This window comes from Pan troglodytes, chromosome 2 (genome assembly GCF_028858775.2).
Source record: "Pan troglodytes isolate AG18354 chromosome 2, NHGRI_mPanTro3-v2.0_pri, whole genome shotgun sequence".
Classification (NCBI taxonomy): Eukaryota; Metazoa; Chordata; class Mammalia; order Primates; family Hominidae; genus Pan; species Pan troglodytes.
The window spans coordinates 78,258,020-78,284,346 of NC_086015.1; the positions used below are offsets into that span (position 1 = coordinate 78,258,020).

The 26,327-nt window shown below is 37.3% G+C and overlaps 1 protein-coding gene across 2 annotated transcripts in view; it reads right to left on the reverse strand.

Annotated features, from left to right (window-relative positions):
* Window positions 1–4,311: 4,311 nt before the first annotated feature.
* The window catches only part of CNTN3 (contactin 3), a 358,137-nt gene continuing 336,121 nt past the window's right edge, over window positions 4,312–26,327 (reverse strand). The window contains exons 21-23 of one of the 2 annotated variants that reach the window (XM_526232.7): window positions 9,011–9,123; window positions 8,226–8,394; window positions 4,312–6,242 (exon numbers count right to left, since the gene is read on the reverse strand). In XM_526232.7, the coding sequence (XP_526232.2) occupies window positions 6,142–6,242; window positions 8,226–8,394; window positions 9,011–9,123 (383 nt within the window). In that variant the 3' untranslated portion in view covers window positions 4,312–6,141. Of the gene's footprint in view, window positions 6,243–8,225; window positions 8,395–9,010; window positions 9,124–12,981; window positions 13,076–26,327 lie in introns of those variants that run through there. The other variant, XM_054680802.2, reaches the window with a different exon arrangement.

Consider the following 26,327-nt stretch of genomic DNA (forward strand, 5'->3'; position numbering starts at 1 on the left):
TGACTTCCTTTTACTCAATGTACTGCTCTGTGCCAAGACTCTGTAAAATTCCTCAGCCCCTCAGGTTCTTCAGACTAGCATTCAGAACTTCTCTGCACCCTAGACCAGACTTGCCAGGTCAAGTGACTCTTTTCAGTTCCATTACTATAATTCACGAGGGACACTTCAAATCATATAAAGGCTTTATTTACTTAAAGGCAGAAGCATTCCTAAAACACAAGGAGCGCTTTTAATCTGTGATCAAACATCTTTCTAAATAACGTCCTTCTGAATAAGATTGCTGGCTATCATTTGTGGCAACATCATCAGATACTGGCCATCTGGGTCCTGCTTTGAGAGAATAGGGTTATAGCCCGTATAGACTGAGCTCTTTGGTGTGCCCAGCATTGTGCTCAAAGCTCTATAAACATACTTTAGTCCTTACAACTACTTGGGCATACACACACACATGCACATACGCACACATGCACACACACAAATATATATTTTTTGAGACAGGGTTTTACTCTGTCACCCAGGCTGGAATGCAGTGGTGTGATCACAGTTCACTGCAACGTCTGCCTTCCAGGTGCAAGCAATCCTCCCAACTCAGCCTCCTGAGTGGCTGAGACCACAGGTGCACACCATCATGTCTGACTAATTTTTGTATTTTTTGTAGAGATGGGGCTTTGCCATGCTGCCAAGGCTGGTCTTGGACTCCTGAGCTCAAGTGATCAGCCTGCCTTGGTGTCCCAAAGTGCTGGGATTACAGGCACGAACCACCATACTTGGCCTGGGCATATGCCTTTTACACCCTCAAATTTCTCTCTAGCCCCGTTCCCCTGCTTTATCACTAGAATGTAAGGTCTCTGAGGGAAGGAGACTTGTCATGTCTCTAGTCCAAAGATGAGTGATTCATCTGAAACTCTGGATGAATGAACTATCCTTTCAGATGGATACTGTTATTACGTGTATTTGACAATAGACCCTTAAACAATGATTCAGAATTTAAAGCCTAATAACGATAATATTATTAAGTTAGACATTGCTATTGAGTACCCATGAGCCAAGCTATGATAAAAGTTTTCTGTGATTAGATCATGTAATTCCTCATGACAATCCTCCAGGTCAGGTCTTTTTATTGGTGCCATTTTAGAGATGAAGATTCTTCGTCTTGGAGGAATTCACCTGCTTGCCCAAGGTCACACAATTATTTAGGGACATGGCTAGGATTCCAATCCACATCAATGACTAGGAACAAATTTGTCAATTTTCTTAATGCAGATGGCCTATATTTCAAATAAATTTTATAATGCCTCTTATTCTGTTAATCATCATATCTTATTATTTCTAGAGGCAGCACAGAAGGAAAAATTAAGCAAACAAAATAAGAGACAGTGAGAGAAAACAATGACAAATCCACAGGTTTAATTCAACAAATATGTACTGAGCACATAAAGATGAGTCCTGCACAATAAGAGTACTGTGCCAGGGATTATGATCCCAGTGAACATTTCACTGCACGATCTTTAAAATTTAGCTATGGTTGGGAAGCCAATTTTGCCTGGATGCTTCAGAAATGCCAGTACAATCATCACACTGAATGGACATTTTCCACTTCCTCATTAGCCAGTCTAGATATACATTCTACATTAGCTTTGTGTCTGTCACATTCTACTGTCAAATGCCAAAGTAAAGCCACTAATTTGCCATCCTTATCATTAGTCTCTGTATTTTCCAGGTAATGTCCAATTATACAGCACCTCATTCTTGCTCTTCCTCACAGTATTCATGATCAAAATAGAATTCCCAGGCTCTAAGATAATTTCAGCAGGCAGAGTAAGAATAAAGAATAAGAACAAAGACTGACAAATAATAGATGCGTTATTTACTTACAAGTTTAATTCAATATGCATGCATTAATTCTCCATGCAAGTTCAAGAGGTAATTATCACCTACAAGTAAAGCAAGACATGTTAAATTAGGGCACTGGATTCAAATAAAAACAGTAGAAAAACCTAACAATTTAAATGAACCATATCCCAATCTGTTTACATATTTTCTTTCAAAAGAATGGTACAATTTACTAATTGCTAATTTTGTAATTGCTGCTGTGGGTTGATTTTACCTCCAATATTTACTGAAGTGTATCCAAATTATAATGAATATCAGTGCAATTTTCATTTTTAAAAAGGGTAAAATACTTCAGAAAAAATGAACCCAATTAAGATTAATTTTAAATAAAAAAAGCCGGCATTATGATAATATGAGACAGCAGGGGGGATTTTAATTAGGAAAAAAGAACATGTAACATCCTAATCATTTCGCATTTTTTTATGTCACTGAATTAAGCTGTTTGGTTTTCATTGAAAATAATGAAACTATTGAAAATCAACACACAACATGTTCAAATTTTTTTTTAAATGTAAAATGAAAATTTAAATTTTTGTATACTATTTATTTAAAGAATTCTGGATCTGAGTCAGTTTTAGCTTGGATAGCTTTTGGTGTAAGAATTAGAAAATATCAAAATTTACAATAGCCGAAGGAAGTACTCATGTATTTTTAGTTCCCCAATTTAAAATATGATAAATAATAGAACAAAGTACACTGCAAATTGATACTAGAGATGCCTACTCAGAACCTCTAAATCTGGTGAATCTGATTTCAAGCAGGATTAAGAGTCTAATCATGCATAGAGCTCAGAGGTTGCAGCCAAAGTGTGTAGGTTAGAATCCCATTTCATTACATCCTCGCTAGGATGTCCTTATGCAACTTACTTAATTGTCCTAAACCTGTTTCCTCATCTGTAAAACAGCCTTGATAATGGACCCTAACTAATGAGATTTTTTAAATTTTAGTTTTTACTTTTTATAGAGATGAGGTCTCGCAATGTTGCCCAGGCTGGTCTTGAACTCCTGCCCTCAAGTCACCCTTCTGCTCCGGCCTCTCAAAGCACTGGGATTACAGGTGTGAGCCACTTGCCCCCCCAATTAATGAGATTATTGTGAGGATTAATTTAGCAAACACAAAGTGCTTATCTCAGAGTCTGGCATGGAAATATATGTTATTTAATATTATCAATGTTATATTTCAATGACAAAATAATCTGATTCCAGAATCACTTTACCCTATCTCCTACGAACTCCTGGAATCATAGTTTTCTTCTCAGCAGAATGAGATCTAAAGAGAGCTTTAAAAATTTAAAAGCAAATACACCTTCAGGGGGATGTCTCATCTTCCACTGTATCTATTTGCCTACTGATGGGAAGATGATAGCTCTAAGCATCCACACACATTTCATTTACTGCCTCTCAGCCCTTGACGTTGGTAACACTAATCACTTCAGTTCACAAGAGAACACGTCAGCACAGAGTTTAGCACTGGCTGGAGATCTGACCACCGTGTGAGGAAAATTCTAGGATGGGCTCCGTTCTGCAGATAGGGAAACTGAGGCTTAGAGAAGCTATGGAACTTGAATAAGATCACAGGGCCAGAAATGGGCAAAGGTGTTATTTAGAAAGCAGTATGATTCAAAGCTGACTTTCTGATTTTGCCATGCCAATCAGCCCTGCCTTCTGCAGGAGAGAGGACATTGGCACTGTTTCAGTGCTATAATCTGTTTCTGTATATTTTCTGGGCCATTCCCCTCCATTAAGGTGTATTAATGCAGCCATTACCACTGGGTTTAAATCTAGAATCACACACATGCACACCCAGATACAACCCCTATCACATAGTTTTCCCACTTAATTTTCCTGCCTTTAAACAAATCTTTCAATTATCAGGTAAGAAAATGATTGATATTTTAGCTGTCGTTCTCCTTACATCAACAATAACATTTAAAACTGTGTAATTAAAAACATCTTCTACTAAAATGTTTCAAATATTTAGAATATCTACCATAAGGATTATTTAAAAGCGAGTCTCTAACATTGATACCAATGAGACAGTCTATGAACAACTTGATACATTGATATTAATTTTAAGAAAATACTTGTCAAAAATGTGGGAGTAGACATTTGTAATCAAATAAAGTCAGACAAAATTAGATACTATAATTCTACTAGGTGAATTTTCTGCTTTCCCATTCTTCCACTTCTCCCCACAGCTGAAATACCTGTAATGTACAGGTTATTGTCTCAAATTGCTGATTTTACTAAGTCAGTAGGGCATAAAAATATTTTTAAATATCCTGTTAAAAGATGGAAAAGTTAAACGCTGGCTGAAAAGTTTAAGAAATGATAGCCTTAGCATAACTATTATGGTAGTCTCCTATTCCCCCTGTAGACATTCTTCTTTGACCATACCGCAATTAATACTGCACACGCATTTGCTTGTTATAAATTTTATTAGAATAGAAAATAATACATACAGATAACCATAGGATACACACACAGGAATTGAAAGATAAATTTTATACTTTTCAATATGAAACAAAGTGCATATCTCATGGAGATATATTGCTAGAAACAACATGAAACAATAGAGCAATCATCTTGAAAATGAAAAGTATAGGAACATATAGGAATTACTAAATAATAAAAAGGTCCAACTTCATTACATGTAGCATAAAATACAAGTATTGGAGAAAGTGGAAATAACAATGGTCATATGAAATCTACTAGTCATTCAGATTGTTTCAATATATACAGTATATGTGGACCTTATAAAGTTATAAATATTTATTGTTTTTGTGTATGATGACTTCATCTTAAATGTAATCTCTAAATGTAAAATAGTGCTTTATGGTGATATCAGAATTTCCCTAATTTTTAATCTTTCTTGTTATCTGAACTGTTTTCTAATTCTGATATTGTTGGAAATATGAACAAGTTTCTGCAAAATGTGAAATTGGTAGGAAAGAGGTAAAAAACTGATTTTGCAATGTTGAAAACTCAATCTGCCGATTTTAATTTATTCTCTATATATTGCTATGAAGTCATGTCTTCAACAATTTTTTGAAAACCACATATTGAAAGACTGAGTCATACATATCAAAGTCAGCAGCATCGCCTTGGTTCTATTACAAATTTAACTCAGGAACTAAAATGCCTGCCAGACTCACTCAGATAGATGGTGGGATTTCATTAAAAAACCATCTCTGCCATCCAAAAAGAGAGGGTCCCTTAATGGAATTGGAAATTGAAATGAGGGATTATGTGGATTTTGTTTAATATTTGGGTTGAGATTCAGGTCATTCCTGATTTTTTCCTCTAGGTTTTAATAAAACCTGAAAGCTTGTTCATAGCTGTGAAGGAAACAATTCCTTTTTTAATTTAAAAAAACTTTTTTCTTTTTGAGAAAGAATAAAATGTGATCATTTGAATTTTAGAATATAACTGAATGAAACAGAATGAAGCTTGAAAATCTGGCTGGTCTTCATGACTTTTATGTGATTAAATAAATTCATGCTAATATTTTGCATGGGTCAATTGCATTTGGGGTGACAAAAGCACTTTCATACTTCAGTCTTTATCTTTTAAAAACTAATTCATGGGGCAAAGTCTGATCAGATAGGTATTATTATCTCCATATTTTATAGAGGAATAATTGAGAGGTACAGATGGTAAAGTGATCTGTACAGTCTTACAACTAGTTACCAGCATACCAAACCAAACATCATTCTTCTAAGCCCCACAGTAGCGTTTTCCAACAATGCTCTTTTGAATCACATGCCACTCCTCTCCAACAAAATAATTTTTAAAATGTATTTTTCATCCTTGGGGACTTAAATCAGCATTTCAAATTGATACTGGTTAAGTCTTCCAAATAATGCTATTATAATGGGAAAATAGCATTTGAATTAAATGAAAGAGTTTTTCAATGTAAAAAGAAATTCTCATGCGTGTGTGTGTACATGTGAGAGTGTGTGAGTCTTTATCCATAGGCAGTGCTTAAACTCATAGTTTAAGAACATTTATATCAAAAGTCTGAAGTATGTAATATGTAAATTCCTTTGGTTTATCAAGTTAATATTAAGGCATTTCAGATTCCCCTAAAAGGATTTACTGTTTTTTTAATTATATTCATATTTACCTATAATGAAGTAGAAAGTTAAAAATAAGAGTTGAAAAAAACATGCATAATCACTGCATTTCATGAAAGCACTTTTTTTGGTAACCAAATAACTTTCCAATAAATAATAAAAAGGAGTTAATATCACCACAGGGCATATACAATTAAGAACAGTACTATAGGCATATAACTTGACATAGGGTGGACATTTGAGATGGCTGAAGTGGATCCTCTTGCATCCATACCTGTCAAAGTTGATGAACAGCTCATTAATAAGGATTGTACCAATATGTAATCAGGGTGCTAGAGACTGGATATTTGTGGTGTTCCCCCCAAATTCTTTGTTGAAATCCTAACCCTCAATGTCAGAGTATTAGGAGGTGAGGGACTTTGAGAGGTGACACTGAATCTGCCAGCAATTTGACCTTGGGCTTCTCAGACTCCCCTCCAAAACTGTGAGAATTAAGTTTCTGTTGTTTTTAAGCCACCTGTCTAGGTAGTTTTGTTAGAGAAGCCAAAAAGGACTAAGACACAGAGCAAAGGCAATACCTCTCCTATCAAAACCAAATCACTACATGAACCTATCCTGGAACCACCACAAGTTGTTATTAGCCTTCATTTTATTTATCAATGCAGCATATACTAGTTGCCAAGAGTATCTATAAAAACAGTAATGTGTTTAAGTTTTCTTAAATGATACCAGGCTTTGTTCATCTACTATTATTTAACTTTAATTGAAATGGGAAAAACAACTTAATCATTTTGAAAACAATTATACTTGATTACAAACAACTTTGAGATAATTCAATGGTTTAATTAAGAATGCTTCATTGGGTAAGGGTTTGAAGAGTCGGTGCTTGTTTCTATTTTATGCATTTCCAGATAAATTATTACACATAATATAAAACATAATCTTTTTAAAAGGAAATAAATAAAAGCTTCGTTTTCATAGAGATGGCCCTGTGTGGTCACTTGCAAGCTCAGCAAGACAGCAGATGTCAGATGAAAGGGCTACTCTTGACTCAGCAGCCCTAAAATGCTAAAATAACATCTGTCCCTGCAAAAGCCTAGAACATATTTCTTTTAAAATTGCCACTTTGCCCATATTGTAATGTTAACTCTATGCCTTGCACCATTCAGGGAACAAGAAGCACATATTCATTATTTCAAAACCTAAATTAACAACAATAATAAACTAAATTTAATTTCTACTTTTGCTCTATTGAAGTGCATACAGTTTTAGAGAGTTCTGTAGTCCAAGATGGGTTCTGCAGACTTTTACTTTGCAGAACTTAGTTCTGCAATAAGTAGTTCCTGTTTTCTTAGTGTAGCTTTGTTTGTTTTAGTCTAAGTATGGCAGCCTTTATGGTTTTACAGAAAAACAGAATTTCTCTAAGTTTTCTACTTCCCTTTCTCTTCAGTTACTAATGTCTGCCATTTTGTTTTCCAAGATTAAAGACAAAAGTTTCAGTCCTGATTACCCATGCTAAATGAATGGAAACAGGGAACAAAGTCATTTATGTCACTAAGAACTATAGAATAGCATATGAAGTCAAAATGGACTCTACAATAGTTAAACTGAGGCCAGAAAACTCCAGACCTGGGATTTAAAAGTGAGGATAAAATTTATTCTAGCATTGGCAGTTGATAAAATATGCAAACCAAAGTCTGTTTCCAACTCTAAACATATAATTTCTATAGTAAAATAGGTTTTACTTGGATTTGGAGAGGAAAAATTATTATGAACCTCCTTGGAAACTAGGAGAAGAATTTTTAAGGAGTCTTTTAGTTTGGCACAGGTAAGTGGTTTAGGACTTTGACAATGTTAATCATTCTATTTAAAGAATTGATAAGATTTATCTATAATCTGTAGGAGGCAAATAACTAGACTATTAAAGATCTAAAAGAAATGATTAGGGAATTCTGCTTTTATAGGAGATCCAAAGGCAAATTTAAGTAAAACTCAGAATAAGGAAAAAAAATCAAATTAATGAAGTTTTGCTAAATATTTTTTGACATCTTTTCTTCATGCCCTCATATTTTTCTCCCTATTTTGCACCACTCTTGAGGGGTTTCTCTTGCCCTCGTCTCACCTGCCAAAACCTTACTGGCATTTGGATGTAAGCCTTGCTGGAAAGAAAGAATGGACAGAGGGATACTGATTGACTCACTATGGGGGATAGTAACACTGATGTCAATAAAGTAAATAATGGCTTCAACCAACTTACTGGTTATTCGTGGAATCCTGATCTGTTCACTACTGGTCCCATCCCCTCCATCTGTTGTGGCCTTGACTTCAATAATGTAGTCCTCTTTAATGGGCAGCACAAGTTCAGCTGAAGTTTTATTTGTGTTCAGCACTTGTACGTTATTTTGACTGCTAGTCCTATAGAAAACCTAAAATGCATGAACAAATACACTTACTTGTTATATTGCCCATTTTTGTTTTCTTCATAGAATTTGTCTCTCTGAAATTAACTAATTTTGTCTTTCTATATCCACTAGAATGTAAGTTTCATTCATGACTCTAATTGTAAGTCTTAGATTAGAGGTTAGCACATGGCAGAATCATCAGGTTCTCAAAATCAGGGAGGCTTGGGAAGAGTGAACTTCTCCCATGGAAAAGCCCAGCTGGGCTGCATATTTATGAGGCTGGAGAGATAAGGCAGGGCCATAGTGTATGGACCTTGAATGCCTGGCCATGGAATCAGAGCCAATAGTTTTATTTATTTATTTTTAAGTAGTATATAGGTGAGCATCAATAGTAGCAAACTAACACACAATTTGGAAACATTGTGTCCAAAATTCCCACTTGAGCAGAATTCTTTCACTTGAAACCATATTTAAGAAGCTATTTTGAAAAATTACGCATTTTATGGAAAGCTTGGTATCCTTGTCAAAATTAGATTACAGAAACCATATCAATATATAGAAAAATTCACTTATACCTAGCTTCTCTTGAAAAGTACTGCCAAAATTACGAAAATGAAGCATTGCAAATGAGAAAACTTACTTTATATCCTGTTACTTCTGACTCATTCTCCATGGCTTTAACTTGCTCCCAATTAAGTAACACTTTAGTGTCTGTGGCATTCCAAACAACATTTCCTGGTGGCTGACTGGGAGCTTGAAATGCAAAATGAGAAATTTTAAAACAGATCGAAGTACAAGTGATATTTTACACGGAGGAGATGACGGCTATCACAGGAAGCTAGTGGAAGTAGAACGGGATGCCTTTGGTAATGCTTGGTGTAACAGATGAAATCAGAAAAAAATAACAGAGTATATAAATTTCCTTTTTTTAGAAAGGCATTTCATTCATACACCAAACCCCCGTGACACGTAATTTATTCATGTAACAAACCTGCACATGTACCCCGAATCTAAAATAAAAGTCCCAAAAAAGGCATTTCAATTAATGTGTAAGATAATTCATTTTATCATACTCATCATACACTTTAGAGCATTTCACACTTACCGTGTCTCCTTGAAAACACGTCGATGGGGGGGGATAAGGAAATTCCTCTATCTACCACTAGAGGGCTGCTTGTTCCTAAACCAAGAAAGGAAGGCAGCGGGACTTATTTTGACGCATACAGAGGCTGGAAGAAATTGCCAAATGGACAGATTAAAGTTGTGTGAAATGAAGTATATATGATTTTGGAGCCAGCCTTGTATGATAAGATGGGCAAAATGTGAGGCAATCAAAAATAAGAATTACTTAGATTTATTCCCATGGAGTAATAGCTATACACATGAAAAATTGCAAGAGAGTCTATATTTAAAGTCTTCGTTTTCCAGGCTTAAATCAATTTTTGAGAAAAATAAGGCAAAACGCTAAAAAGTTAATGAGGATTCCATTAGAGGATTAATGAAACTCTCTGCGGTTTCTAAACTTAGATTCATAATTTAGTTCCTTTTCGTGAACGCTGGACTGTAAACTAATGCTAAGGGGTGAGGGTGTTGAGGGATGGCCGATAGTATTTGTCAATAGCAACACAGATACGGCACTGGAAAAATCAGTTTCTTGTCAATAACAACAACAAACATAATATTATTCATTCAGCAACAGCATCACAATTGCCCTCAGTGTTATATTTGTAGATTTAACCACAGAATGTGATTTGGCTAACTGAATTTGTAATGGAAAAATGATATAAAACATTAGCTATCCAGAGAAATTTCTAAACATCATTGACTCATGCCATAGGGGAAATACAGCTGAACTTACAGATAGGAAGAACTCAAATACATTTATGAGTCTAATGACACCAAACGAGATTGTATTCCCTGTGGATTTCTTTTGCTTTTTGTCTCTTTTAACACTATTCTATGTTGCCTTTAAAATTCTGTGATGTGAGTATTCACAATGAGTTTAGGTCAGCTAAGATTGTCTGAGCTGCTATGCTCTGCTAATAACAACAAAAAAATTATAGCAGCTGCTTAGGGTTGAAATACTAATGACCATGTTCTGGTTACTCAAATAATATGAATGTACAATTTTTAGGACAATTTCCCAAAGCCAGTGATACCCTGTGGCCTGACAGCACTATAAAAGGACAGGTTTGGTTTGATGCAGCTGAGCTATACTACAGCATGGTTTGTTCTAACAAAAGGTGTGTGTTTGGAGGTTACAAAAAGTTTGAGTAATTTTGGTTAAATCACCTACACTAACATCAGTCTTCAGGGAGAAATGACTGCAAATAGAACACTGGGGTTTATCTTGTATGAGTCACAACATACGTGGGCTGAATGAGTTCAGCCTGAAATGAATACTTTTTGAAATGACAAAAAGAAAAAAAAAACAACAACAAAAAAAGGAAAACAAAAAAGAAATAATAGGGTCTAACTTTGTTCTTTTTGAATCATATTACTGTTTTCTAAACGTCAGATAGTCATGTATCATTTTTGTCATGTTTTGCTATTTAAACTTGGTTTAAGAAAAATTAAACATCTATTTTACCTTCATCTCAATAATATTCACACAATAATTAGCTTGATGTGCTAGTTACATTTTTGGGCACTCTCTAAAGTAAATGAATTTTATGCCTTATATAAACATTCTAAATTTTTATAATGTTCGCGAACTACCTTAAAATCATCTCTTACCACCACTGGTAAGAATGACAATATTTGGGAAATTGTGGACCAGAGAAACTTTCACCCATGTTCAAAATGCTATTATTAGTAACTAATACTTAGTACACGTCTATAATATGTTAGGGATTACAGAATGTGCTTTAATATAATTTACTTAATCCTCATTATATTGCATTGTAATAAAGCCCATTTCTGTACATATATAATCTGGACCCAGAGAGTTAAAATTTAAAAAGATTGTATAAGCATGTTCATGACAGCATTATTCAAAAGATGGGTGGATGAACAAAATGGGGCATTTACCTATAATGAAATATTATTCAGCCTTAAAAACATAAAATTTGGACACATGCTATAACATGGATGAACTTTGTGGACATTATGCTAAGTGAAATAAGCCAGACACCCAAAGAAAAATACTTTATAATTCTACTTATTTGAGATATTCAGAATAGTCAAAAATTCATAGAGACAGAAAATAAAATGCTGGTTGCCAGAGGCTGGTGGAAGGGGAAATGGAGAATTGCTTAATGAGTACAAAGTTCCAGTTCTGCAAGATGAAAAGGGTTCTAGAGATCTATCGCACAGAAATGTAAAAGACTTTACACTATAGAACTGTATGTTTTTAAATGTTTAGTATGTTAAATTTTATGTTATGTGTACTTTACTACAATGAAAGGTTTAAAAAAGCTTGCTAAGATACACGACTAGTGAGAAGTATTATGTGGATTCCAACCAGCTCTGTTTAAGTCCTCTGCACCTTGAGAGGATTATGCTTCTCTGCCTAGCTCTCACTGATGTTGGCGTTGGCTATGGGACTTGTGGTTCCCCGCCTGTAAATAGGCATAATTCTCCTTCTCATTGGCATCCCATAGATATGGGACTTCACCACAGGACTTGCCTCAACCAATGGAATGTGGGCCAAAGGGAAATCGGCCACCCCCAAGTGGCAGCTATAAAAGTCATTGAAGAGTATGGTTTGCTTTCCTCTCTTTTCTCTTTGCCATGAGATTGCCATGTCCCAGAGATTGGCTCCTCCATTATTCTGGGTTCAGGAGTGGAGACAGAATGGGAGACAGAATGGATCAGATCTGAATCTCACTCATGATGAACATATAGTATGAGTTGAAGAAAAAAAAGTATAGTTTTAGGCCACTGAGGTTTTGGGATTTGAGGTGCCTCAGCCTGGACTAGCCTAATCTGACATAGCTATTAACCAGTAGTTTAGATAGCTCTGAAGCAACACAATGAACTTTTGTAAAAGTATGGAGTCAAGTAGTGAATTAGGAATGAGCAGGGGATAGTTGATAGTGTAACTTCTAGGACTTCTAATTTTACTTTTTGTATTTGAACCTGTGTGGAAGTGCAACCCAGAATAGGATGATTGAGTTCCAAAATTTACTGCACCTAAACTGGTAAGTAGTCTACATTTTGAAATTTTTTGGAAATCATTTGTCAATGTTCATATCCTATAGGTTTTTCCTGTCAACCTCTACTGCTGGCAGAATGCTAAATTAGAAAAACCTGGTAAAAAACTAATCCTAGTAAAATGATGACATATCACTAGATTTATATCACAACACTAATTGACAGGATACACATAATCATTTCAGTAATTTTAAGTGTTACATACGAAATAACTTTCTCTCGAGAGGTTTTTATTATTGTTTTTCCTTAAGCATCCATCATGATCCTCTGTGCACTTGATTTTCAGACTCCTCAACATCAGCTTCATAGATTTTACTTACTCTGCAGATACTTGCCTGAAAACAAGTGATTACTATCATATAACCATGATTAGATGAAACTGGGAAGCTGGGAATATAAGACATGTCTATCCACAGGAAAATGGCTAAATAAATCGTGGCGTTCATCACAATGGAATATCATCCACAGGCAGTTACGATACAGTATACAGGTAACAAAATACACAGCATAACCTCCACTGTATAAGAGAAACTTTTCATAGAACAGAAGTCTGGAAGGAAAGACAAATGATATTAATCATGGTATTTCTGAGTGATAGGATTATGAGTGAATTTTATTTTTTCTCTATAGACTTTTCCCCCCAAATTTTCTAAAATAAATGTTTTCCTTTATATAATACAAAGTAGAGGTTGTTAAAGAATATTATTGCCTGGAGTTTTCAATGGTGATGTCTCATAGTGGTAACAGTGAAAGCTGGCATTTACTTTCAAAATATGAAATTTTAAGAACATATGTTTGCTGTGATTAATTATACAAAACTCAGTATGTTTCTCAACTCTTTTTCTTGGCCATCTGATGGTAATGAGATGACTTACATGATAAAAAGTTGTTATAACTAGTAGCTAGAAGTTACGCTTTGCACTTGGACTTCACTTGAGATAATTATTAACATTTGTAACTAAGCTGCTTAAACATGTGGTATTGTGCAACGATCATGTAATCAAAAACAAAAGCCAATTATGCACCACCCCCCCCAATAGTAAGATACGGTTGTTTTGGAATCACGGAAAACTATTATAAATGGATCCAATTTCTTATCAAAAGAAATTGACACAATGTTTTAAAACACAACAAAATCATCTACTTTTTAACTCGTCTGAAACCCAACCTAGAACGCCAGGGAAGGTCTTTCTTTGATTTTTGGTTTTCGATGTCTAGGAATTTCCTTGATCAAAAGTTCTCCTTTGCATAATAAAAATATGTGAGATTATAAACTATAAGCAGAACATTTACAATTGTCTAGAGCAGGGGTGTCCAATCTTTTGGCTTCCCTGGGCTACAGTGGAAGAAGAATAATTGTTCTGGGCTGCACATAAAATGCACTAACACTAAAGATAGCTGATGAGCTTTAAAAAAATCACAAAATAATCTCATAATGTTTTAAGAAAGTTTATGAATTTGTGTTGGGCTGCATTCAAAGCTGTCCTGAGCCACATGTGGCTCTCTGGCTGTGGGTTGGACAATCTTGGTCTAGAAAATTCACAGGCAAGTGGGGCAGATTTTCAAAAAAGTGCCAAAACTCTTACAAAATAGAGTTCATAAGTTTTACACATTTAGTCAGAATTTTTCCTGATTCTATATTAGCAGAAACTTCCTGTTTGAATACTGGTAAAGTTCAATATTATATTGTTATGTTTCTTCAGAGCTTACAAAACTAGGAATAACTTTGCTGAAGCCCATAGATGGGGGAAAAAAACACCCTCCTGAATCTGAGGAATGCACATTAATAGGCTTATATTGCACCATATGTGTGATTTATGGTGTGTCATATACAAACATGATTAGGTCACATGCACTGGGGGATGTGATGCACGGAAAAGCCAACAAATAGCATTCAGTCACCTGCAGAAAAATTCCCTTGTAATCTTCCCATGGCTTGAAGAGAAAACTTAGATTTGGGAGCCAGTAGGTCTTTAATATCCCCTCTATACTAACATCACAAACAAAGAGGGAGCAGGTTTGGAGGTTTCAACAGGCAAGAATATGTTCCTAGTATTTAAAAAGGAGGGTGGTCTATTTTTCATTGTACTTATTATTATTAAACTTACTATTTGGTTAGCATCTATTTATGGCAATGATACTGGTTCTGCATTGCTCAGATAAAAAGCTAATTTCCATTTTTTTTAAATTTATCTAAGTAAAAATAGAAGGTCAATTTTTAAGAAAAAAATAGTAGATATATATTAATAGAAAAGGTTGCAAAAAATGGCAAAATAGGTGGATCACATATGAAATTTGGAAAACTTTGCAATAATGTGTATCCTGAGCCAAACCCAGACTGGACAATTATACAATTAAGTCATATATATGAAAATTTTAGAACTTCCAAATTCTGTGTTTGAGGTAGCAATAGTCATTTAATAAAAACCATCTGAAATATTCAGACTCATTCTTTCAGTGCTTGCCTTATTCACATTTCCTTTTCACTTCCCCAAGACACACCTACTTGGAACAGATCCTGGCAAACAGGAGGCAGGCCTAGACTGCAGCTCCGACTCGGATGGACAGAGCAGTGTGTGGAGGCCTGCATTGTGAATTTTAGTTCCAGAACAACTGCAGGAATAAAACAGGAAACCTGAGAGGACCCACAGACCCTCTGAAGGAAGTGGATTGCTCCTGCAAGACCCAGGAGACACCCCAAATACTGTGATTGCTCAAACTGTGGAAGTGGGAAAGGGAGGTCCTCCACCCCCAAACACATACCCCCACTGGGGAAACTGAAGGTCTAGTTTATGGGAGAAGATTCCAACCTTACCTGGAGGTGAGAGCTGAGTCAATTTAGGAGCTGAGTGAAATACAGGGGTAGAAGAAGCAGCGGGAAAGGCCCTGTGAGTTCGCTGGGTCCCCAAGCAGGCCACTCCTGCCTGGCATCACAGGGATCCTTCGGGAGGGTGGCCAGAGGCACAAGGAAACCACAGGAAGGAAATCTCCAGCTGAACTTTGTAACTATTTTAACTGGTTGAGAAGCTTCCTGGCCAGAACCTGGGGGAGAGAGTGAATCTGGCGTGCAGACTTTATAGGTGGAGGAAGAATTAGAGCCCTTTTCTTTCCCAGCTGGGAGGTGGGTAGCCTGGGGAAACTTCTCAGCCCTGCCTGCCCACTGCCTGGAAACGGACTTTTTTGCTGTCAGTGGGGGCACAGTGGGAGTGAGACTGGCCCTTTGGATTGCGTGGGAGCTGAGTAAGGCCTGTGACTGCTGGCTTTCCTTCACTTCTCTGACAATCTGCATGACTCTGCAGAGGCAGCCATAATCCTCCTAGGTACATAACTCTATTGACCTGGGAACCTCACCCCCATCCCCCCAGCAGCTACGGCAAGACCTGCTGTAGGAGGAGGTCAGACACACTTAGTCCTGCCCCCACCTCATGGTCCTTCCCTACCCACCCTGGTAGCTGAACACAAAAGGCATATACTCTTGGGAGTTCTAGGGCCCGGCCCACCAACTGTTCCTCTCCATACTACCACAGCTGATGCTCTCTGGAAAGCGCCACCTCCCAGCAGGAGGCCAACCAGCACAAAAATAGAGCATTAAACCACCAAAGCTAAGGGCCTTACAGAGTCCATTTCACAGCCCTGCCACCTCCACTGGAACAGGTGCTGGTATCCATGGCTGAGAAACTCATAGATGGTTTACATCATAGGACTCTATGCAGACAACCCCCAGTACAAGCCCGAGCCTGGTAGACATGCTGGGTGACTAGACCCAGAAGAGAGATAAACAATCACTACAGCTTGGCTCTCAGAAAGCCACATCCATAGGAAAAGGGGGAGAGTACTACATCAAGGGAACACACTATGGGAGAAAAGAATCTGAACAACAGCCTTCAGCCCTAGACCTTCCCTCTGACAGAGCCTACCCAAATGAGGAGGAACCAGAAAAACAACTCTGGTAATATGACAAAACAAGGCTCTTTAACAACCCCCAAAAATCACACTAGCTCACCAGCAATGGATCCAAACAAAGAAGAAATCCCTGATTTACTGGAAAAAGAATTCAGGAAGTTAGTTATTAAGCTAATCAAGGAGGCACCAGAGAAAAGTGAAGCCCAATACAAGGAAATCCAAAAAATGAAACAAGAAGTGAAGGAAGAAATATTCAATGAAATAGATAGCATAAATACAAAAAATTAAAACTTCCAGAAACACTGGACATATGTATAGAAATGCAAAATGCTCTGGAAAGTCTCAGCAATAGAATTGAACAAGTAGAAGAAAGAAATTCAGAGCGTGAAGACAAGGTCCTCAATTTAACCCAATCCAACAAACACAAAGAAAAAAGAATAAGAAAATATGAATGTCTCCAAGAAGTCTGGGATTATGTTAAACAACCAATCTTAAGAATAATCGGCATTCCTAAGAAGAGAAATCTAAAAGTTTGGAAAACATATTTGGGGGAATAATCAAGGAAAACTTGCCCAGCCTTGCAAGAGACCTAGATATCCAAATACAAGAACCAGAAACAACACCTGGAAAATTCATCACAAAAAGATCATTGCCTAGGCACTTTGTCATCAGGTTATCTAAAGTTAAGGGGAAGGAAAGAATCTTAAGAGCTGTGAGACAAAAGCACCAGGTAACCTATAAATGAAAACCTATCAGATTAACATCAGATTTCTCAGCAGAAACCCTACAAGCTAGAAGGGATTGTGGCCCAGTCTTCAGCCTCCTCAAACAAAACAATTATCAGCCAATAATTTTATATCCAGCGAAACTAAGCATCATATAAAAGAAAGATACAGTCTTTTTTCAGACAAATCGCCACTACAAGAACTGCTAAAAGGAGCTCTAAATCTTGAAGCAAATCCTGGAAACGCATCAAAACAGAACCTCTTTAAAGCATAAATCTCAAAGGACCTATAAAACAAAAATACAATTTAAAACATAAAAACCAAAACCCAAAAACCAAGGTACACGGGCAACAAATAGCACAATGAGTGGAATGGTACCTCACACCTCAATACTAACATTGAATTTAAATGGGCTAAATGCTCCACTTAAAAGATACAGAACTGCAGAATGGGTAAGAATTCACCAAACAAATATCTGCTGCCTTCAGGAGACTCACCTAACACATAGGGACTCACATGAAAACTTAAAGTAAAGGGCTGGAAAAAGGCATTTCATGCAAATGGACACAAAAAGCAAGCAAGAGTAGCTACTCTTATATCAAACAAAACAAACTTTAATGAAACTGCAGTTAAAAAAGATAAAGAGGGACATTATATAATGGTAAAAGGCCTTGTCCAACAGGAAAATATCACAATCCTAAACATATATGCACCTAACACTGGAGCTCCCAAATTTATAAAACAATTATTAATAGACCTAAGAAATGAGACAACCACACAATAATAGTGGGGGACTTCAATACTCCATGACAGCACTAGACAGTCATCAAGACATAAAGTTAACAAAGAAACAATGGTTTTAAACTATACTTTGGAACAAATGGACTTAACAGATATATACGGAACATTCCATCCAACAACCACAGAATACACATTCTATTCAACAGTGAAGAGAACTTTCTCCAAGATAGACCAAATGATAGGCTATGAAATGAGCTTCAATAAAATAAAAAAAATTGAAATTATATCAAGCACTCTCTCAGACCACAGTGGAATAAAACTGGAAATCAACTCCAAAAGGAACTTTTAAAACCATGCAAATACATGGAAAGTAACCTGCTCCTGAGTGATCATTGAGTCAAAAACGAAATCAGGATGGAAATTAAAAAATTATTCGAATTGAACAATACTGACACAACCTATCAAAACCTCTGGGATACAGCAAAGGCAATGCTAACAGAAAAGTTCATAGCTCTAAAAACCGACATAAAAAAGACTTAAAGAGCACAAGCTGACAATCTAAGGTCACACCTCAAGGAACTAGAGAAACAAGAACAAACCAAACCCAAACTCAGCAGAAGAAAGGAAATAACCAAAATCAGAGCAGAACTAAATGAAATTTAAACAATAGAAAAATACAAAAGATTAATGAAACAAAAATCTGGGTCTTCAAAAAGATAAATAAAATTGATAGATCATTGGCAAGATTAACAAAGAAAAGAGGAGAGAAAATCCAAATAACTTCACTAAGAAATGATACGGGAGATACTACAACTGACACCACACAAATACAAAAGATCATTCAAGGCAACTAGGAATACCTTTACTCACATAAACTAGAAAATCTAGAAGGGATGGGTAAATTCCTGGAAAGATACAACTCTCCTAGCTTAAATCAGGAAGAATTAGATACCCTGAACAGACCAATAACAAGCAGTGAGACTGAAATGGTAATTAAAAAATTACTGACTAAAAAAGTTCAGGAGCTGAAGGATTCACAGCAGAATTCTACCAGACCATTGGAACCAATCCTGTTTACACTATTCAGCAAGATAAAGACTGAACCCTCCTTAATTCATTCTATGAAGCCAGCATCACCCTAATACTAACACCAGGAAAAGACATAACCAAACAAGAAAACTACAGACCGATATCCCTGATGAACATAGATGCTAAAATCCTTAACAAAACACTAGCTAACTGAATCCAACAACATAACAAAAAGATAACCCACCATGATCAAGTAGGTTTCACATCAGGGATGCAGGGATGTTTTAAAATACACAAGTCAATAAATGTGAAACACCACATAAACAGAATTAAAAACAAAAATCACATGATTATCTCAATAGATACAGAAAAAGCATTCAACAAAATCCAGCATCCCTTTATGATTAAAACCCTCAGCAAAATCAGCATACAAGGGATGTACCTCAATGTAATAAAAGCCATCTATGACAAACCCACAGCCAAATTATACTGAATAGGGAAAAGTTGAAAGTATTCCCTCTGAGAACTGGAAAAAGACAAGGATGCCTACTCTCACCACTCCTCTTCAACTTAGTACTGGAAGTCCTAGCCAGAGCAATCAGACAAGAAAAAGAAATAAAGGGCATCCAGATCAGTAAAGAGGAAGTCAAACTGTCACTGTTTGCTGATGATATGATGGTTTATCTCAAAAACTCTAAAGAATCATCCAGAAAACTCCTAGAACTGATAAAATAATTCAGCAGTTTCCAGATACAAGATTAAGGTACACAAATCAGTAGCTCTTCTACACACCAACAGTGACCAAGCAGAGAATCAATTCAAAAACTCAACCCCTTTTACAATAGCTGCCAAAAAAAAAAAAACACTTATGAATATACCTAACCAGGAGATGAAAGACCTCTACAAGGAAAACTACAAAACTCTGCTGCAAGAAATCATAGATGGTGCAAACAAATGGAAACACATCCCATGCTCATGGATGGGTAGAATTAATATTGTGAAAATGATCATACTACCAAAAACAATCTACAAATTCAATGCAAATCCCATCAAAATACCACCATATTCTTCAAAGGATTATAAAAAAAATTCTAAAATTCATATAGAATCAAAAAAGAGCCCAGAAAGCAAGACTAAGCAAAAAGAACAAAACTAGAGGCATCACATTACCTGATTTCAAACTATACTATAAGGCCATAGTCACCAAAACAGCATGGTACTGGTACAAAAATGGGAGCATAGACCAATGGAGCAGAATAGACATTGTAAACCCAAATACATACAGCCAACTGATCTCCAACAAAGGAAACAAAATCATAAAGTGGGGAAAGGACCCCCTTTTCAACAAATGGTGCTGATATAACTGGCTAGCCACATGTAGGAGAATGAAACTGGATCCTCATCTCTCACCTTATACAAAAATCAACCCAAGATGGATGAAGGACTTAAATCTAACACCTGAAACTACAAAAATTCTAGAAGATAACATTGGAAAAACGCTTCTAAACATTAGCTTAGGCAATAATTTCATGACCAAGAACCCAAAAGCAAATGCAATAAAAACAAGGATAAACAGCTGGAACTTAATTAAACTAAAGAGCTTTTGTATGGCAAAGCAACAGTCAGCAGAGTAAACAGACATCCTAAAGAGTAGGAGAAAATCTTCACAATCCATTCATCTGACAAAGGACTAATATCCAGAATCTACAACGAACTCAAATCAGCAGGAAAAAAAAAAACAAAAAATCCCATACAAAAGTGGGTGAAGGACGTGAACAGACAATTCTCTGAAGAAAATATACAAATGGCCAACCAACATATGAAAAAATGCTCAACACCACTAATGATCAAGGAATGCAAATCAAAACCACAATGCAATATCACCTTACTCCTGTAAGAATGGCCATCAATAAAAAATCAAAAAACAGTACACATTGGTGTGGATGCGGTGGTCAGGGAACACTTCTACGCTGCTGGTGGAAATGCAAACTAGTACAACCACTGTGGAAAACAGTGTGGAGATTCCTTAATGAACAAAAGTAGCACCACTATTTGATCCAGCAATCCCACTACTCGGTATCCACCTAGAGGAAAAAAAGTCATTATACGAAAAAGATACTTGCACATGCATGTTTATAGCAGCACAATTCACAATTGCAAAAATGTGGAATCCACCCAAATGTCCATCAATCAACGAGTGGATAAAGAAACTGTGATATATATATATATACACATACACATACAAACACACACACATATGATGGAATATTACTCAGCTATAAAAAGGAATGAATTAACGGCATTCACAGTGACCTGGATGAGATAGTAGACTATTATTCTAAATGAAGTAACTCAGGAATGGAAAACCAAACATCGTATGTTCTCATTGATATGTGGGAGCTAGCTATGAGGACGCAAAGGCGTAAGAATGATACAATGGACTTTCGGGACTTGGGGGGAAGGTTGGGAGGGAGGCAGGGGACAGAAGACTACAAATTGGGTGCAGTGTATACCACTTGGGGGATGGGTGCACCAAAATCTCACAAATCACCACTAAAAAACTTACTCATATAACCAAAAACCACCTGTACCCCACTAACCTATGGAAAAATAATAATAAAATAAAAGTCACAACAATTGAACTCATGGACATAGAGAGTAGAAGGATGATTACTAAGGGCTGGGAAGGGTAGTGAGGGGTTTGGGGTGAGGGGGATAAGTGGAGATTAACGGGGACAAAAAATAGAATGACTAAGACCTACTATTTGATAGCATAACAGGGTGACTATAGTCAATAATAACTGTACATTTTTATATAACTTAAAGAGTTTAATTATATTTGCAATTCAATGGCTAAATGTTTGAGGGGATGGATACTTCATTCTTCCTGATGTGCTTATTTCACATTGCATATCTGTATCAAAAGATCTCATGTACTCCTTAAATATATACACCTACAATGTACCCACGAAAATTAAAAAACAAATAAAAAAAGTTGAATTAAAAAAAAAAGCATACCTACTTGATTTCCTTACATTCAGGTAACTGATTTTGGCTCCACTTACATGGATGAGCATTTCATTTAGAAAAGCAAAGACTCAAATGCAAAAGTGATTGTATCATTTGGCATTCTTCTTTTTCCCCAAGTATACTCACACATATAATAATTAGCAAAGGCATAAAAATATAGAATCCCCTTGTTCCAGGGGAGTCTGGGCATGTGTTTCAGGCCAGGCTGGTCCAGTTTTTCTCACAACTGGAAACAACAGTTGGTTGTTTGCCCGAGATGAATCAATGAGAAGCCTACTTAGCTCTGGGTAGAATAATCAGAAAGAAGCTGCCCACCTTTCCCAGTGTGATTGGCTGGGAGACAACAGTCCTCTTGAGGTGCTGGTGGCAATCTTTCTACCACGAAGAGAGAACTTGGTTAGAGTGATGCTGCCATGGAGCAGAGACAGTGATGGAGAGAGTCATTGTTCAACAAATACTTATTGGGCACTGACTATGATTACTTAAGCACTGGAGTAGAGCTCTGGGAAGAGAGCAATGATCAAACTAGGCCATAGCTCTGCCCTGAAGGGGCTGACACTCCGGCTAAGGTAGGACACAACGACGTCCTGGGGACACAATGATGAAGTGAGTAGCCATGAGATACAGTACATGTGGTGGCTCTGAGGCTAGGCACAAGGATAAAACAGGGAAGGAGACAAGGGCATCAGAAAAGGTGGAGCTGCAGTCAGGTGGCACCCAGGTGATATCTGAGTGACAACGTGGAAGAGATGGGGGAGTGCATTATGTGGGTATCTGGAAGAAGAGCTTTCGAGATACAGGAAACAGTACATGCAGAGGTCCTGAAGTAAAGTGTAATGAGCAAGGTGGAAAAGAATAGGAAATAAGTCAGAGCAGAGATTGGGGAGTGGATTGTATAAGGCCTCATTGGGCATTTTAAAGATTTAGCATTTACCTGGAGTGGGATGGGAAGTGACAAAAAGGTTCTGAGCAGGGAAGTGACATTATCAGGATGTCAAGGCAAAGGCAGAAACAGGATGAACAGTGAGAGGCCAATGCCCTGATCTACAGGAGAGAGTTGGAGGCAGCTTGCCTTGATGTGTCAGCAGTGTAAGATGTGGTATATTTTATTTCTTTATTTTTATTATTATTTTTTGAGACAGGGTTTTACTCTGTTGCCCACGCTGAAGTGCAGTGGCACAATTACGGTTCACTGCAGCTCTGATCGATCTCCTAGGCTCAAGCAATCCTCCCACCTCAGCCTCCTGAGTAGCTGGGAGTACGGGCACACACCACCACACCTGGTTAATTCTCTTATATTTTTCTCTGTCTCAGCATAGTGAGACAGTGTCACTATGTTGCCCAGGCTGGTCTCGAACTCCTGGGCTCAAGCAATCATCCCACCTTGGCTTCCCAAAGTGCTGGGATTATAAGCGTGAGTCCTCGTGCCTGGCCAGAAGTGGTAAATTCTTGATAAATCTAAAAGTAAGATTCTGGATCTAGTGTAGAGTATGAGAGAAAATGACTTGAGGGTGACTCTGAGATTTTTGGCTTGAGAAACTGAAACATTGGAGTGGAATTTATGGAAATGGGGACTATCACAGAAGAGAGAGGATTTAAATGGGTTGGAAGGAGAACCAATAATTCAGTTTTATTAAATCTGAGATCTTATTACATGATTGTGGTGAATGTTGTTTGAGTGTCTGGATCCATTCATACTGAATGTCAGAATTACCACTTGATTTTTTGATTATACAAAGCAGAATATTTATCCTACAGATTATCTCTTGCAAACTCAACATAAAATTCTCAATGTTTCTTTTTAGAAACTAATGCAACTTATCATTTTTAAGCCATCTGCAAATTTTATTCATCAGTCCCTTGAGATGAAAGATGCTGTTAAGAGTTTGCTCTCTTTGGTGGCAAATGACAGAAACCCATCTTAGATTACTTAAAGAGGCTAATTAGTGTTTAACTTAAAAATGCTTTTAAAAAACACAAGTATTTGGATATCAAAAATTAAGTGTTTAATGGAAGCTACAGTACTTGAGAATCCTTGTGTTATTTTACATTAATCAGAAATATCATCTAAAATCTGTACTGATTTAAAGCCTTGCATACAAAATTCCATAATGATGAGTACATGAAACTTGCACATTTTAAGTGAGATGGTAAAGAACTGTAGCATGTTTTGAATTTGCAATGTGCAGTCAAGAGGAAGTACATTTGATTAATAATAGTACTTGAGGTTTGGCTTGCTTCTCTAAGTTTCATTCATCCATTCAACATTTAATATGCTGCTCCTATGTGCTGGGTTTGTGCTGGGCACTGTGGCTGGGTAAATAAGACACAGAAGGACTCTTTCCCTGTAAAGTTTAGAATCCATAGGGGAAGAGCGATAGCAAGCAGGTAATCAAAAATGTTATTTTTGCTCTTTATGCCAAGGCAGACAAGTAATTCTCTTCATAGTGATAATCACAAGAGCCTTACCAAAATTTTAAATAGGATTTGCAGTTAAACCATGTCAAAGCTTAGGAAGACTATTTAGAGCTACCAGTAACAATATTATTAATGGCTCTAAGAGATTCTGTTTTACTTGAAATTTTGGTACATATTTAAAAATTATTAACATAAAATTTAAAAATTAACATATGTTCTTTATATGCCATTTTAGGATGACTGGGGATTTTAATGATCGATATGAATTTCCCACCCAATGTAGGAAATTGTCCTTAATAACATCTACAGATCAACCTAAAGACTCTAGATGAACTCCAGTTGAATAATAGCAGAACATTGTTTTTGAGAGATTTCATTCAGTTGCTGGATTTCCCATCAAACTAAAGCTCCATGAGCAGAGAAGCCATGCCCACCTGTGATCTTCTTACCCAGTTCCTAAGCACAGAGCAAAATCACAATAAATAAAGGTATTAAATGAGTGATGAAATTCTAACAATATGGCTGAAAGAGAGGATACCATAGTGGTTAAGACTATGGATTTGGATGCCCATCCTGTTACTTACTCTGCAATCTCAGTACCATTATATAACCTCCACATGCCTCAGCTTCCTCCTCTCTAAAGTAAGCATGCTAATACCTTCAAGTCATGATATTGCTGTGGGAATTAAGAATCAATACATGAAAATTACTTAGAACCATGACCGGAAATTGCTCAGTAAGTGTCAACCATAATTATCAGCATCACTGTTTTGTGCAAATTTCTACTTCGGATTGGGCGTTTATATGCTATCCCTAAATTATAAAGGGATTTGGCTTCTTTTTAAAATTTTCATTCATTCATTGTACATTATCATGACATTTCTATTGATTTCTAATCAGTCTCTTCCTTCTGTCTTACTAATCCACTAAGTTCTTCACTGATTCCACCATGATGTTACACTGTCTTTTACTATCATAATTTCCTAGCAAGTAATCACATCAATTATTAAGTCAGAGAAAAGAGCCAGACAAATTTGTTTGCATATATTTTTGCAATCAGAATCTTTGATTGATGCTGTGTTTGGAATATATAAATAATGATGTAGAGGAGGAGCCAAGATGGCCGAATAGGAACAGCTCCGGTCTACAGCTCCCAGCGTGAGCGACGCAGAAGACGGGTGATTTCTGCATTTCCATCTGAGGTACCGGGTTCATCTCACTAGGGAGTGCCAGACAGTGGGCGCAGGCCAGTGGGTGCGCGTACCGTGCGCGAGCCGAAGCAGGGCGAGGCATTGCCTCACCTGGGAAGCGCAACGGGTCAGGGAGTTCCCTTTCCGAGTCAAAGAAAGGGGTGACGGACGCACCTGGAAAACTCGGGTCACTCCCACCCGAATATTGCGCGTTTCAGACCGGCTTAAAAAACGGCGCACCACGAGACTATATCCCACACCTGGCTCGGAGGGTCCTACGCCCTCGGAATCTCGCTGATTGCTAGCACAGCAGTCTGAGATCAAACTGCAAGGCGGCAGCGAGGCTGGGGGAGGGGCGCCCGCCATTGCCCAGGCTTGCTTAGGTAAACAAAGCAGCCAGGAAGCTCGAACTGGGTGGAGCCCACCACAGCTCAAGGAGGCCTGCCTGCCTCTGTAGGCTCCACCTCTGGGGGCAGGGCACAGACAAACAAAAAGACAGCAGTAACCTCTGCAGACTTAAATGTCGCTGTCTGACAGCTTTGAAGAGAGCAGTGGTTCTCCCAGCACGCAGCTGGAGATCTGAGAACGGGCAGACTGCCTCCTCAAGTGGGTCCCTAACCCCTGACCCCCGAGCAGCCTAACTGGGAGGCACCCCCCAGCAGGGGCACACTGACACCTCACACGGCAGGGTATTCCAACAGACCTGCAGCTGAGGGTCCTGTCTGTTAGAAGGAAAACTAACAAACAGAAAGGACATCCACACCGA